General features: G+C 40.7%; 1 protein-coding gene across 1 annotated transcript; it reads right to left on the bottom strand.

The window, feature by feature from the left end:
* Nucleotides 1–4852: 4852 nt before the first annotated feature.
* Nucleotides 4853–8649, bottom strand: LOC124150223 (cell death abnormality protein 1-like). Its single transcript, XM_046522172.2, has 5 exons — nt 8557–8649; nt 8408–8466; nt 6693–7673; nt 5369–5477; nt 4853–5046 (listed from the first exon to the last, which is right to left on the bottom strand). The coding sequence occupies exons 1-5, from the start codon at nt 8574–8576 to the stop codon at nt 4926–4928; spliced, it is 1290 nt and encodes a 429-aa protein (XP_046378128.2). The 5' UTR covers nt 8577–8649; the 3' UTR covers nt 4853–4925.
* Between the last annotated feature and the right edge of the window lie 3872 nt (nt 8650–12521).

Below are 12521 nucleotides of genomic sequence, written 5' to 3'. Positions count from 1 at the left end.
TGTTTGTTTTTGTATATCTTACGTGGACACGTATAGTAATGTATTTTTACTCACATAAATTGTGAAAGAAAAAGTTTAAAGTTGGAAAAAGACATTACTGGCACAAATATGGTGTACAGGCTCTCCCCTCATTGTGCAACCTGGAAATACACTGTACAACATCCCCTCATATCCCTGTGGTTAAAGGCAACAATGGCAGGGATACAAGTTAGAATGTCGTCTAAGGAGACGCAATTAGCTGTGTAGAGCTGATTTGTCTTACCTGTGCTCGTGGGATTCGACAAAGTAAAAACGTCTTATACCTGCAACGCCTCAAGCTTTCTTCTTACATGAAGCTGGTACGATTTAAAATAATCGTAATTCTATTCAGGGGGCTTAACCAAATTCACTTACTCACCAATAAAGGAACGCTAAGATTGCACATTGCTCCTGTTGCCACTGGTCAGAACGACATCTCTGAAAAGTCCATTTCAAGCTCCTGACAAGGTGAGGTGAGGTGAAATTGGGTTTATCGTCGCGTCCAAGATTATTGCACTTATATATACAAGGTGCATGCACGTGTGTGTGTTTGTGTGGCTGCTTGTACTAGTCCGGAGTGATGCCGATTAATAGTGCTAGCTCACTGAGATACCATGCCGCAGTTTAACATGAATACCCCTTTAGACACAGTATACTGACTCCGAGCAGACCAGTCCTTGTTTTAGCCCCTTAATGCCGAGCGACAGACAGGGTAACAACAAGTACCATATTTTAACGTCTTTTGGTATGGTTTGGTTTGGGTTTGTTTGTTGTTTCCTGACACAGTATCCTGACTCCGAGCCGACCAGTCCATCTTACCTGTGCTCGTGGGATTCGACAGTGAAAACGTCTTATACCTGCAATGGCTCAAGCTTTCCTCTGACATGAAGCTGGTACGATGATATATACTCGAAATAACATTCAAAGCGGGGCTCAAACAACTTCACTCAGTCACCAATAATGGAACGCTAAGATTGCACATTGCTCCTGTTGCCACTGGTCAGAACGACATTTCTGAAAAGGTCCATTTCAAGCTCCTGACATGGATAGCCCGTTCGCGAAACTCTGTTTATGCTATCGCTACCCAAAACAGGTCCCCACAGTTCAATAGCAGCCAGAAACAACGCTTGGAGTTGAACGCACAATCAACTAACTTGTGTTTGCAAACAAGAGATGACTGTCGTGAAGCCAAAGACACTTACCTCATCTAAATGTTTCCTTTGTTAGTCAATTTGAATTTCTAATATTTCAACTATTGTAAGGTGGTGAGGTGAAATCGGGTTTAAATTCGCGTCCAAGATTATTGCACTTATATAGCGACGTGCATGCACGTGTATGTGTTTGTGTGGCTGCTTGTACTAGTCCGGAGTGATGCCGATTTATAGTGCTAGCTCACAGAGATACCATGCCGCAATTTAACATGAATACCCCTTCAGACACAGTATACTGTCTCCGAGCCGACCAGTCCTTGTTTAAGCCCCTTAATGCCGAGCGCCAGACAGGGTAACAACAAGTATCATCTTTTAATGTATTTTGGTATGGTTTGGTTTGGGTTTTTTGTTGTTGTTTAACGCAGCACTCAGTAATATTCCAGCTATATGACGGCCATCTGTAAATAATCGAGTCTGTACAAGACAATCCAGTGATTGACAACATGAGCATCGATCCACGTAATTAGGATACTATGACATGCATTACCCAAGTCAGCGAACCTGACCACCCGATCCCGTTGACTGCAGTTTGACATTGATCAAACAAAGTTCAGTCGTTCAGTCACTGCGAACCTCGTTGACCTTCTCGGTCGACCTGGTCTTTCTTCTGAGAATTTGTAATTTGTAGTTATGCACAGCCCTTGATCCGTGGCCAGTCATTGCACATAATATCTGTTCATCTACCCATGCCTGGTGAAGACAGTGGTTAATACATATTCCAGTCAAGCCAACTGTTTTACACATTCTCTGTACCGTAGTCACAACCTTATGTTAGCCCAAAGGTTGTTCACAAAACCACAGATCCCATCTAGATGATCAGTTCATCAGTTACAAAGGACTCGGGTTTTTTTGTTTGTTTGTTGATTAACGCCGTACTCAGCAATATTCAAGCTATTTGTCGGCGTTCTGGACCAGACAATACAGTGATTGACATCATAAGCATCGATCCACGCAATTGTGACCACCCGATCCCGTTAGTCGCCTAATACGACACGCATACGATGTAGTGAAGGGAGCAGGCAATGCACACGGAGGAACAATTACATTAGACTCATGTGCACGTGTGTACATGTGTTTGGTCTTTTTCATTTGATTCTTTTTTAAATATAGACAACATGGGTTGCTGAAGACCTATTTTACCCCGAAAGTATGAAAAGAGTACCATTTGTCATATACCATTTGTAATATATCTGCCCGCTGATCGTCGCGCATGATTATTGACAATCCCAAATGGTTGCACAGCTATCACTGCTTCACTGACTGAAGGTGTTACTATTAATTAGTTCACTCAACTTTTATTCAGTACATGACAAATCACTTTATCGTGGCAGCCTTTGCTCAGTCTAATCAACGGTTTCCTGTCTTTTATGATTCAAGCGGTATCGTGCTAAGGCCATTATATTGATATACATTCTTTTTGTACCTATCAGGACAAGTCAACAACGGTATAAGGATCTATACCGAAACTTCGCTTTTTACAGTATTAAAGAAGTTGTTATTAATAAAATTGCGTCTACCTTCTATTGTGTTGTCTTCCTTCCCCTCACCACACCTCACCTCACTTCACCTCACCTCACTTCACCTCACCTCACCTCACCGCAACTCAACGCAACGCATTTCATTGCATTACATTATAACCTCCAATTTCTCTTGATATCAATGACTATTACTTTGCACAAAGCAGTGACGAGCACCACACCATAAGTATATTCTTGGCAGCACCATACCCATGCTCGTGGATTTCACAAAATTAGAAAACGTCTAAGGCCTGCATAACTTTAGGCTTTCCTCCCACATTAAGCTGACACGCCGTATAACTGGAATATTGTTCAAAGCGTCATTGAACCAAACGTACTCACTCACTCGGTGGCATAGATGACCCTGTCCAGGGTTGCGTCCCTTGGCTACGCCAGACATCTATGATCACGGGTTTAAACCAAACTCACTCACTCAGTTGTAATTTTATCTCGACCCCGATGACTATAACCTATACAAAGTCAGTGACCTGGGGTCACCTGCTGGTGATTTAATTCATGAGTGTTTCACGTTCTAAAGACATTGTTTGACGTCATCCTCCACTAAAGGAAAACGTCTAAATTTTCTATGCATTAATAAATGGTAGTTATCAAATACACTGTTTATTAAAATATTCATTCTAACCACAAAACGCACTGACATTAACTCTACCATGACGTTGAGGTATAATTGATTCTGATAATTTTTTGCTACGGAAGCCCATTTGAAATATATTAAGCCTTTTCATGCACAAAAAAACGTGCATATGAATACTTCGAATACCTACAAGTTGATTCATAAATAATGGCTGCCGTTCGATTACCCATAGGAACTTAAAGCATTAAGCACTACCTCTAGTACACGCTATGTCGCCAATGCAAGACAGGTCTCAGATACACACCGACATTAATAGACGGCCTAGCGTCTGATAGAGGAAATATGGTACTTTGATATCGGATGTTTTTATCGATGATGTGATGTTCTAGGCAGTAACCCTGCTTCCATGAGGAGATTATAAGGCTTAACGAAAGCATATATTTTGCATACAAATGATAATGTTTATGAAACTGTTAGGGACATGTTCGATGAACAGACCCAGAACAGGCAATTTCCTCATTGACAATGAAAGTACAATATAACATTATAAAAAGTGTTATAAAAACCTTTATTCATGACAACATGTTGTTTACAAACCGTTTTGTAATCGACAATCATTGCTTTGTCCGTCAACCACCAACGTTAGGATTTAGCAGATGGGGATTTGAAAGTCCATCAGAATACACTCCTCCCTTTGAAAGGCCACGAAAACAATGTCTCAACATCACTGGAGTCATAGCACGGGCACTTGATCATAACAACTTATCCAACTTGATGTAATTCATTTCTGAACACACATAATTAAGCATATCATACACAAACCACTGTTTTTTGGCAACAAGTGTCACATTTGTTTCACACACTGGCGTCGAATACTGTGAAATCTTGAAATTGACAGGTCGAATGACATCCGTCCTGTCAAAATAGCCGGCTCATCCGCAGCCTGAAAAAGCGGCTGTTCAGTCATTCTCCAGTTCCATTGGCAATCACGTTGCACCATCAGGCTCACTCCCTGTAAATCTACAAGTTAGTCTTCAACCACATCATAGATCGGGGTTGTCATCCTGATTCGTGTAACTTGTATCTACTCTACAGTGGGACTCCATCAAATTTCAAAACACAGTAGGTTTATCTCCTAAATAATATACTTTATGCTCTGTAGATTCGTGAGGATTAGATAATGTTTTCCATCGATGTAACTGTTTTGACTTCTTCATGGGGAATGTTTTACCTGGCAAGTGTTTAGTCAACATTTGTCACAAAGACAGACAGCTTGGGTTTAGGTTTGCAAACTATTGATATGAAAGTATAACATATAATGCTTAATGCATTACTGCATAAGACAGCTAAGCATGCTTATTATACCGTAGAAATTAAGAATGATAAGAATTCTGAACTATATTTAAAGTTATGTGTTAACATAGATTCCAGCAAGTTATCAAATATATTCTAAAAATAACTAAGTGGTATTGTTGGAATATATTATATCATGTGTTGTGCTGTTCTGTGGTTTGTTGTGTTGTGTTGTGTTGTGTTATGTTGTGCTGAGTGGTGTGGTTGGAGATAATGGAGCGTGATCCTACACTAAAGGAAAACTATCACAGGGCCTGTTTCGTTCTTATCAGGATCAATATCTATCAGCTCGTACTGGTGTGCTTCCGGTTGTCCCGCTGGATATTCCTCTTCTTTGTCATCTGTTTTTTGCCTGTAAGAGAAATAATGTATTTGTTTATCGTCATTGGTAATAGGACATGGGAATATTATCTCCGTATTCAGGGAGGTGTGGGGCATGGAGTGTGGGGATTTTATCGAAAGAAGGAAATTGTCCCTGGAAAGGCTTGAAAAATAATATTATGCTTCAGACTGTTGAAAGAAATAATAACCAGAATATCAAATTGTTGGTCCTTAGCATATATGTAAAATAGGATACGTCACAGTGCTCAGATGAGAGCATATATGTTAAATATAACAGAAAGCATTCTTAATCAGCTGTATTCATTGTTTACATAAAACACTTGAATATAAACCTTTTGGTGCGTTCGTAGCATCCAATGCATACAGCTACCATGATGCCAACCAGGCAACACGCTGATGATGTTCCGATAATGATCAGTGGAAGGCTCTGAGAGGAAGGCTCTGTGGAAACAATGATGTTATCAAGTTTAATTATATTGTTAATGTGTACGTATACGTATATGTCTCTTATAAACACCAGAATAGTGGCACAGTAAAATAGTTTACATGCAGGGCCTCTATATCAATAGGTGCTATACCTAAAACCTTGAACTTATGACACAAAGTACCTACAAATGGACAGATGTTCAAATAGGATGCGTAAATAAATTATCTGTGATCAAGTAAAGTGGATGACTAAATGTTTATCATATATTTGTATTCTCCGTTCCTACATCTCAGGGTAAATTAGATTTGGTCATGTTGGAACTTTAGAGAAGGTTTAATGAAAACCCATAAAATCAACACCTGTGACCCATTCTAACCTTGTCTCTCAACTAATTGATATAAATCCAAACCATACAAGTGTGACATTGAACAAAGTCTAATTATCATTCGTCTGAGGACAGCTGATAACCTTTCTACGAGTGAGTGAGTGAGTGAGTATGGTTTTACGCCTCTCTTAGCAATATTCCAGCAATATCACGGCGGGGGACACCAGAAATGGGCTTCACACATTTTACCCATGTTGGGAATCGAACCCTGGTCTTCAGCGTGACGAGCGATCGCTTCCTACGAAGAATGATAGTGGTAATCAGTTACATCAACGGAATATCATATTCACACACAAATGAGTTATCTTATAAATTGGTTGATGTATTATTCTATTCCATTGATGCATCTGTTTTAATTCCTTCACGGGGAATGCCCATAATTGTCAAGTTTCAGATGGTCAGTGTTTTGTCAACATCTTGTTAAGGATGTTTGGGTGTCGTTTTTCTAAACTATTGACATGAATGTATAACATATAATGATCTTTATTACTGTCAATGCATATCCCACAGGTAGAGTGACATTCGTGATCAATGCAGTTTCCAAAGCATGAACAGTCCGACCCAGCATAACCTGGTGTACAATCATCTGCACACGCCCCTTAATCAGTGCAGGACATATTTACACACTTCGAGTTACATCGAGATGAGCAAGTAGTACAATACCATCCGACATCACAACCGTGGATACGATCCCCTGAATAGTTGTCACATTCGAAGATGCAATTTTTGGGCGGGGGGATTTCTGGCACATTCTGGGACAGAAGTTGCGTGAGGGCCAGGGCGACAGTTTTCACTGCACACCTTTTCACACCAGTGACCATAAAATAAAAAACATAGGTCTTACCACATGTAATTTCCTTGACGCAGGTATCTATGGGACAGTCACCTGAACAGGTAGACTTGCATCTTTGATCAGTAATGTTGCATCCTTTGGTGCAGGTTCCAGACTCCTGCTCACAAATCCCATTAATGCAAACCTCACAGCTGGTGTTACAAAATGCACCGTAATAGCCATTATCACACCCTTTCTCACAGGTTCCGTTCTCAGAGAAACAAATGTGCTCGTTGCAGTTTTCAAAGCATGAACAGTCTGAACCAGCATATCCTGGTGCACAGCCAGCTACACACGCCCCTGTACCAGTGCAGGACATATTTACACACCTTGGGTTACATTGAGTTGAGCAGTTGGCTCCATACCACCCGCCATTACAGCTATGAATACAGAATCCTGTCATGTTGCCACATTCGGGAATACAATTGTTTGAAGCCTTTATGTCACATGCGCCAGGGCCAGCGAGGCAATTTTCACTGCACACCTTTTCACACCAGTGACCATAAAATCCGCGATTACAGCCTTCTTCGCATCCGGCCTTGCATGTTCCTTTACAATTCTCACATGATATCTCACAGTTGGGACCAGTGTATGGCGAATGACACTGGTCACATATTCCAGTGATTCTATTGCACGATTTACATTGTTCAGAACAGTTCTTGCAGTCAAGGCCATAGTAGGAGTCGACGCATCCAGAAACACAGGATGAATTCAGCTGGCAGTACTTGCCGACACACCCTCCTTTGCATTCTGTACACTGTCTCCAATTCTCATCACATGGTATGTTGCACCTTGGACCTTGGAATCCTGAAATACAGCCATTGGTGCATACCTCGATGCCACCGTCTGTGTGTAGTTCACACAATCTATTTCTGCAGCCACTGTTGCACTTAGATTTGCATCTCTTGTCGAAATACCGAGGGTGACACTTTGATGTGCAGAAACCAGTGTCGTCACAGCTATTGCAGTTCTGGTTATCATTGCAGGGTTTTGCTGGGAAAAAAGAATAAGGATTGGGATCGTACAGAGATAACCAAATAGGCAAAGTAATGAGAGCAAAAATGTGATGCTACAGACGACTGGGTAGTAGTCATAGTACTTTCGAAAGTAGGATATTGGATCCCTGAGTGCTATGAGAGCAAATTGTGCAGCTTCAGTGAGTGAGTATGGTTTTACGCCTCTTTTAGCAATGTTCCCGCAATATCAGGGCGGGGGACACCACAAATGGGCTTCACGCATTGTACCCGTGTCGGGAATCAAACACGGGTCTTAAGCATGACGATCGAACGCTTTAACCACTAGGCTACCACCCTGTGAAGCTTCAGGCGACTGGGTAGTAGTAATGGTACTTTTAGTAGTAGTAGTAGTAGTAGTAGTAGTAGTAGTAGTAGTAGTAGTAGTAGTAGCAGTAGTAGTAGAAGTTGTAGTAGTAGTAGCTAGGCCAATAATGAAAGTTACTTCTTATAATAGTAATGCTTATTTTGAAACAAACTACAATGTTTAATATATCTTTATATTTCGCAACACTTAGTCAATTTGTGAAAGTAAGATATTGGAACATGTGTTATATACCTTTGAAAAAGCCTCCATGATAGGGATTGAATAAGTCCAGGTTGAAATAAATATGTGAAGAATATGATAAGTTAGCCTCCTATAGTCACAAAACCAAGAACGTTTATCTTTCGAAGCAGATTCGTGGACGAAACAATGAATATCTGCAAACTTACCTTGTATGAAAAGTAGAACGGATGCAAAACATAGGATCACCACAGAAGCCATGATATGTCTGAAAATGGAAAATAATATATACCCACCTATCAGCACAAAAAACATATTACTGTATAAGTCGAAATAAGTATATGTTTAATCTACTTACTGGTAATGAGAAAGGAACATTTTCAATGTTGGTGTATCAAGCTATAGCAATTGATATGGCCTCCGGGTGTTAACTCGTGCGAGTTGCAATCGCGGAATCAGACTTCATATTGACAGTTAACTTTCAACTTCCCTATAAGGGGGAAGTGTGAAACGAATCTGCTCATTAATAAAACATGTGCTCTCTAATGAGAAGAGTTATCTCTTAGTCATGTTGCAAAAATGTACTTAATGATTTTATCTTTCTATTAGCTACGTGATCAGATTGTTTTTGTTGTTTTTTTCATGTAGAACATTACCAAATGATTCCCGTTAGAACACCGTTTCTATTGCGAGTATATTTCAGAATGTTGTTTGTTTTTGTATATCTGACGTGGATGCGTATAGTAATGTATTTTTACTAACATAAATTGTGAAAGAAAAAGTTTAAAGTTGGAAAAAGACATCACTGTCACAAATGTGGTGTACAGGCTCTCCCCTCATTGTGCAACCTGGAAATACACTGTACAACATCCCTCATATCCCTGTGGTTAAAGGCAACAATGGCAGGGATACAAGTTAGAATGTCGTCTAAGGAGACGCAATTAGCTGTGTAGACCTGATTTGTCTTACCTGTGCTCGTGGGATTCGACGAAGTAAAAACGTATTTTACCTGCAACGCCTCAAGCTTTCTTCTTACATGAAGCTGGTACGATGTAAAATAATCGTAATTCTTTTCAACTCACTTCACTCACCAATAAAGGAAAGCTAAGATTGCACATTTCTCCTGTTGCCACTGGTCAGAACGACATTTCTGAAAAGTCCATTTCAAGCTCCTGACAAGGTGAGGTGAGGTGAAATTGGGTTTAACGTCGCGTCCAAGATTATTGCGGTTATATATTCAAGGTGTATGCACGTGTGTGTGTTTGTGTGGCTGCTTGTACTAGTCCGGACCGATGCCGATTTATAGTGCTAGCTCACTGAGATACCATGCCGCAGTTTAACATGAATACCCCACTCAGAAACAGTATACTGACTCCGAGCAGACCAGTCCTTGTTTTAGCCCCTTAATGCCGAGCGCCAGACAGGGTAACAACAAGTACCATATTTTAACGTCTTTTGGTATGGTTTGGTTTGGTTTGTTTGTTGTTTTCTGACACAGTATCCTGACTCCGAGCCGACCAGTCCATCTTACCTGTGCTCGTGGGATTCGACAGTGAAAACGTCTTATACCTTCAACGCCTCAAGCTTTCCTCTTACAAGAAGCTGGTACGATGATATATAATCGAAATAACATTCAAAGCGGGGCTCAAACAACTTCACTCAGTCACCAATAAAGGAACGCTTAGATTGCACATTGCCACTGGTCAACGACATTTCTGAAAAGGTCCATTTCAAGCTCCTGACATGGATAGCCCGTTCGCGAAACTCTGTTTATGCTATCGCTGCCCAAAACAGGTCCCTACACTTCAATAGAAGCCTGAAACAATGCATGGAGTTGAACGCACAATCAACTAACTGGTGTTTGCAAACAAGAGATGACTGTCGTGAAGCCAAAGACACTTACCTCAGCTAAATGTTTCCTTTGTTAGTCAATTTGAATTTCTAATATTTCAACTATTGTAAGGTGGTGAGGTGAAATGGGGTTTAAATTCGCGTCCAAGATTATTGCACTTATATAGCGACGTGCATGCACGTGTGTGTGTTTGTGTGGCTGCTTGTACTAGTCCGGAGTGATGCCGATTTATAGTGCTAGCTCACTGAGATACCATGCCGCAATTTAACATGAATACCCCTTCAGACACAGTATACTGACTCCGAGCTGACCAGTCCTTGTTTAAGCCCCTTAATACCGAGCGCCAGACAGGTACAACAAGTATCATCTTTTAACGTCTTTTGGTATGGTTTGGTTTTTTTTTTTTGTTGTTGTTTAACGCCGCACTCAGTAATATTCCAGCTATATGACGGCCATCTGTAAATAATCGAGTCTGGACAAGACAATCCATTGATTGACAATATGAGCATCGATCCACGTAATTAGGATACTATGACATGCATTACCCAAGTCAGCGAACATGACCACCCGATCCCGTTAGTCGCCTCTTACGACAAACACAGTCGCCTTTTATGGCAAGCATGGGTTGCTGAAGACCTATTCTACCCCGGATCTTCAAAACATTTTCGTTGACTGCAGTTTGACGTGGATCAAACAAGGTTCAGTCGTTCAGTCACTGCGAACATCAATGACCTTCACAGTCGACCTGGTCTTTCTTCTGAGATTTTGTAATTTGTAGTTATGCACAGCCCTTGATCCGTGGCCAGTCATTGCACATAATATCTGTTCATCTACCCATGTCTGGTGAAGACAGTGGTTAATGCGTATTCCAGTCAAGCCAACTGTTTTACACATTCTCTGTACGGTAGTAACAACCTTATTTTAGCCCAAAGGTTGTTCACAAAACCACAGATCCTATCTAGATGATCAGTTCATCAGTCACAAAGGACTCGGTTTTGTTTGTTTGTTTGTTGATTAACGCCGCACTCAGCAATATTCAAGCTATTTGTCGGCGTTCCGGACCAGACAATACAGTGATTGACATCATCAGCATCGATCCACGCAATTGTGATCACCCGATCCCGTTAGTCGCCTAATACGACACGCATACGATGTAGTGAAGGGAGCAGGCAATGCACACGGAGGAACAATTACATTAGACTTATGTGCACGTGTGTAGATGTGTTTGGTCTTTTTTTCATTTGATTCTTTTTTAAATAAAGAAAACATGGGTTGCTGAAGACCTATTTTACCCCGAAAGTATGAAAACAGGACCATTTGTCATATATCTGCCCGCTGATCGTCGCGCATGATTATTGACAATCCGAAATGGTTGCACAGCTATCACTGCTTTGCTGACTGAAGGTGTTACTATTAATTAGTTCACTCAACTTTTATTCATTACATGACAAATCACTTTATCGTGGCAGCCTTTGCTCAGTCCAATCAACGGTTTCCTGTCTTTTATGATTCAAGCGGTATCGTGCTTAGGCCATTTTATTGATATACATTCTTTTTGTACTTATCAGGACAGTATTAAAGAAGTTGTTATCAATAAAATTGTGTCTACCTTCTATTGTGTTGTCTTCCTTCACCTCACCACACCTCACCTCACTTCACCTCACCTCACTTCACCTCACCTCACCTCACCTCACCTCACCTCACCGCAACACAACACAACACAACGCAACGCATTTCATTGCATTACATTATAACCTCTTGAAATCAATGACTATTACTTTGCACAAAGCAGTGACGAGCACCACACAATGAGTATATTCTTGGCAGCACCATACCCATGCTCGTGGATTTCACAAAATTAGAAAACGTCTAAGGCCTGCATAACTTTAGGCTTTCCTCCCACATTAAGCTGACACGCCGTTTCACTGGAATATTGTTCAAAGCGTCATTGAACCAAACGTACTCACTCACTCGGTGGCATAGATGACCCTGTCTAGGGTTGTGTCCCTTGGATACGCCAGACATCTATGATCACGGGTTTAAACCAAACTCACTCACTCACGTGTAATTTTATCTCGACCCCGATGACTATAACCTATACAAAGTCAGTGACCTGGGGTCACCTGCTGGTGATTTAATTCATGAGTGTTTCACATTCTAAAGACATTGTTTGACGTCATCCTCCACTAAAGAAAAACGTCTAAATTTTCTATGTATTATTAAATGGTAGTTATCAAATACACTGTTTATTAAAAGATTCATTCTAACCACAAAACTCACTGACATTAACTCTACCATGACGTTGAGGTATAATTGATTCTGATAATTTTTTGCTACGGAAGCCCCTTTTAAATATATTAAGCCTTTTCACGCACAAAAAAAACGTGCATATGAATACTTCGAATACCTACAAGTTGATTCATAAATAATGGCTGCCGTTCGATTACCCATAGGAACTTAAAGCATTAAGC

This window comes from Haliotis rufescens, unplaced genomic scaffold, assembly GCF_023055435.1.
Source record: "Haliotis rufescens isolate VD_foot unplaced genomic scaffold, xgHalRufe1.0.p SCAF_9, whole genome shotgun sequence".
Classification (NCBI taxonomy): domain Eukaryota; kingdom Metazoa; phylum Mollusca; class Gastropoda; order Lepetellida; family Haliotidae; genus Haliotis; species Haliotis rufescens.
This window is presented reverse-complemented; position numbering and strand designations above follow the sequence as displayed.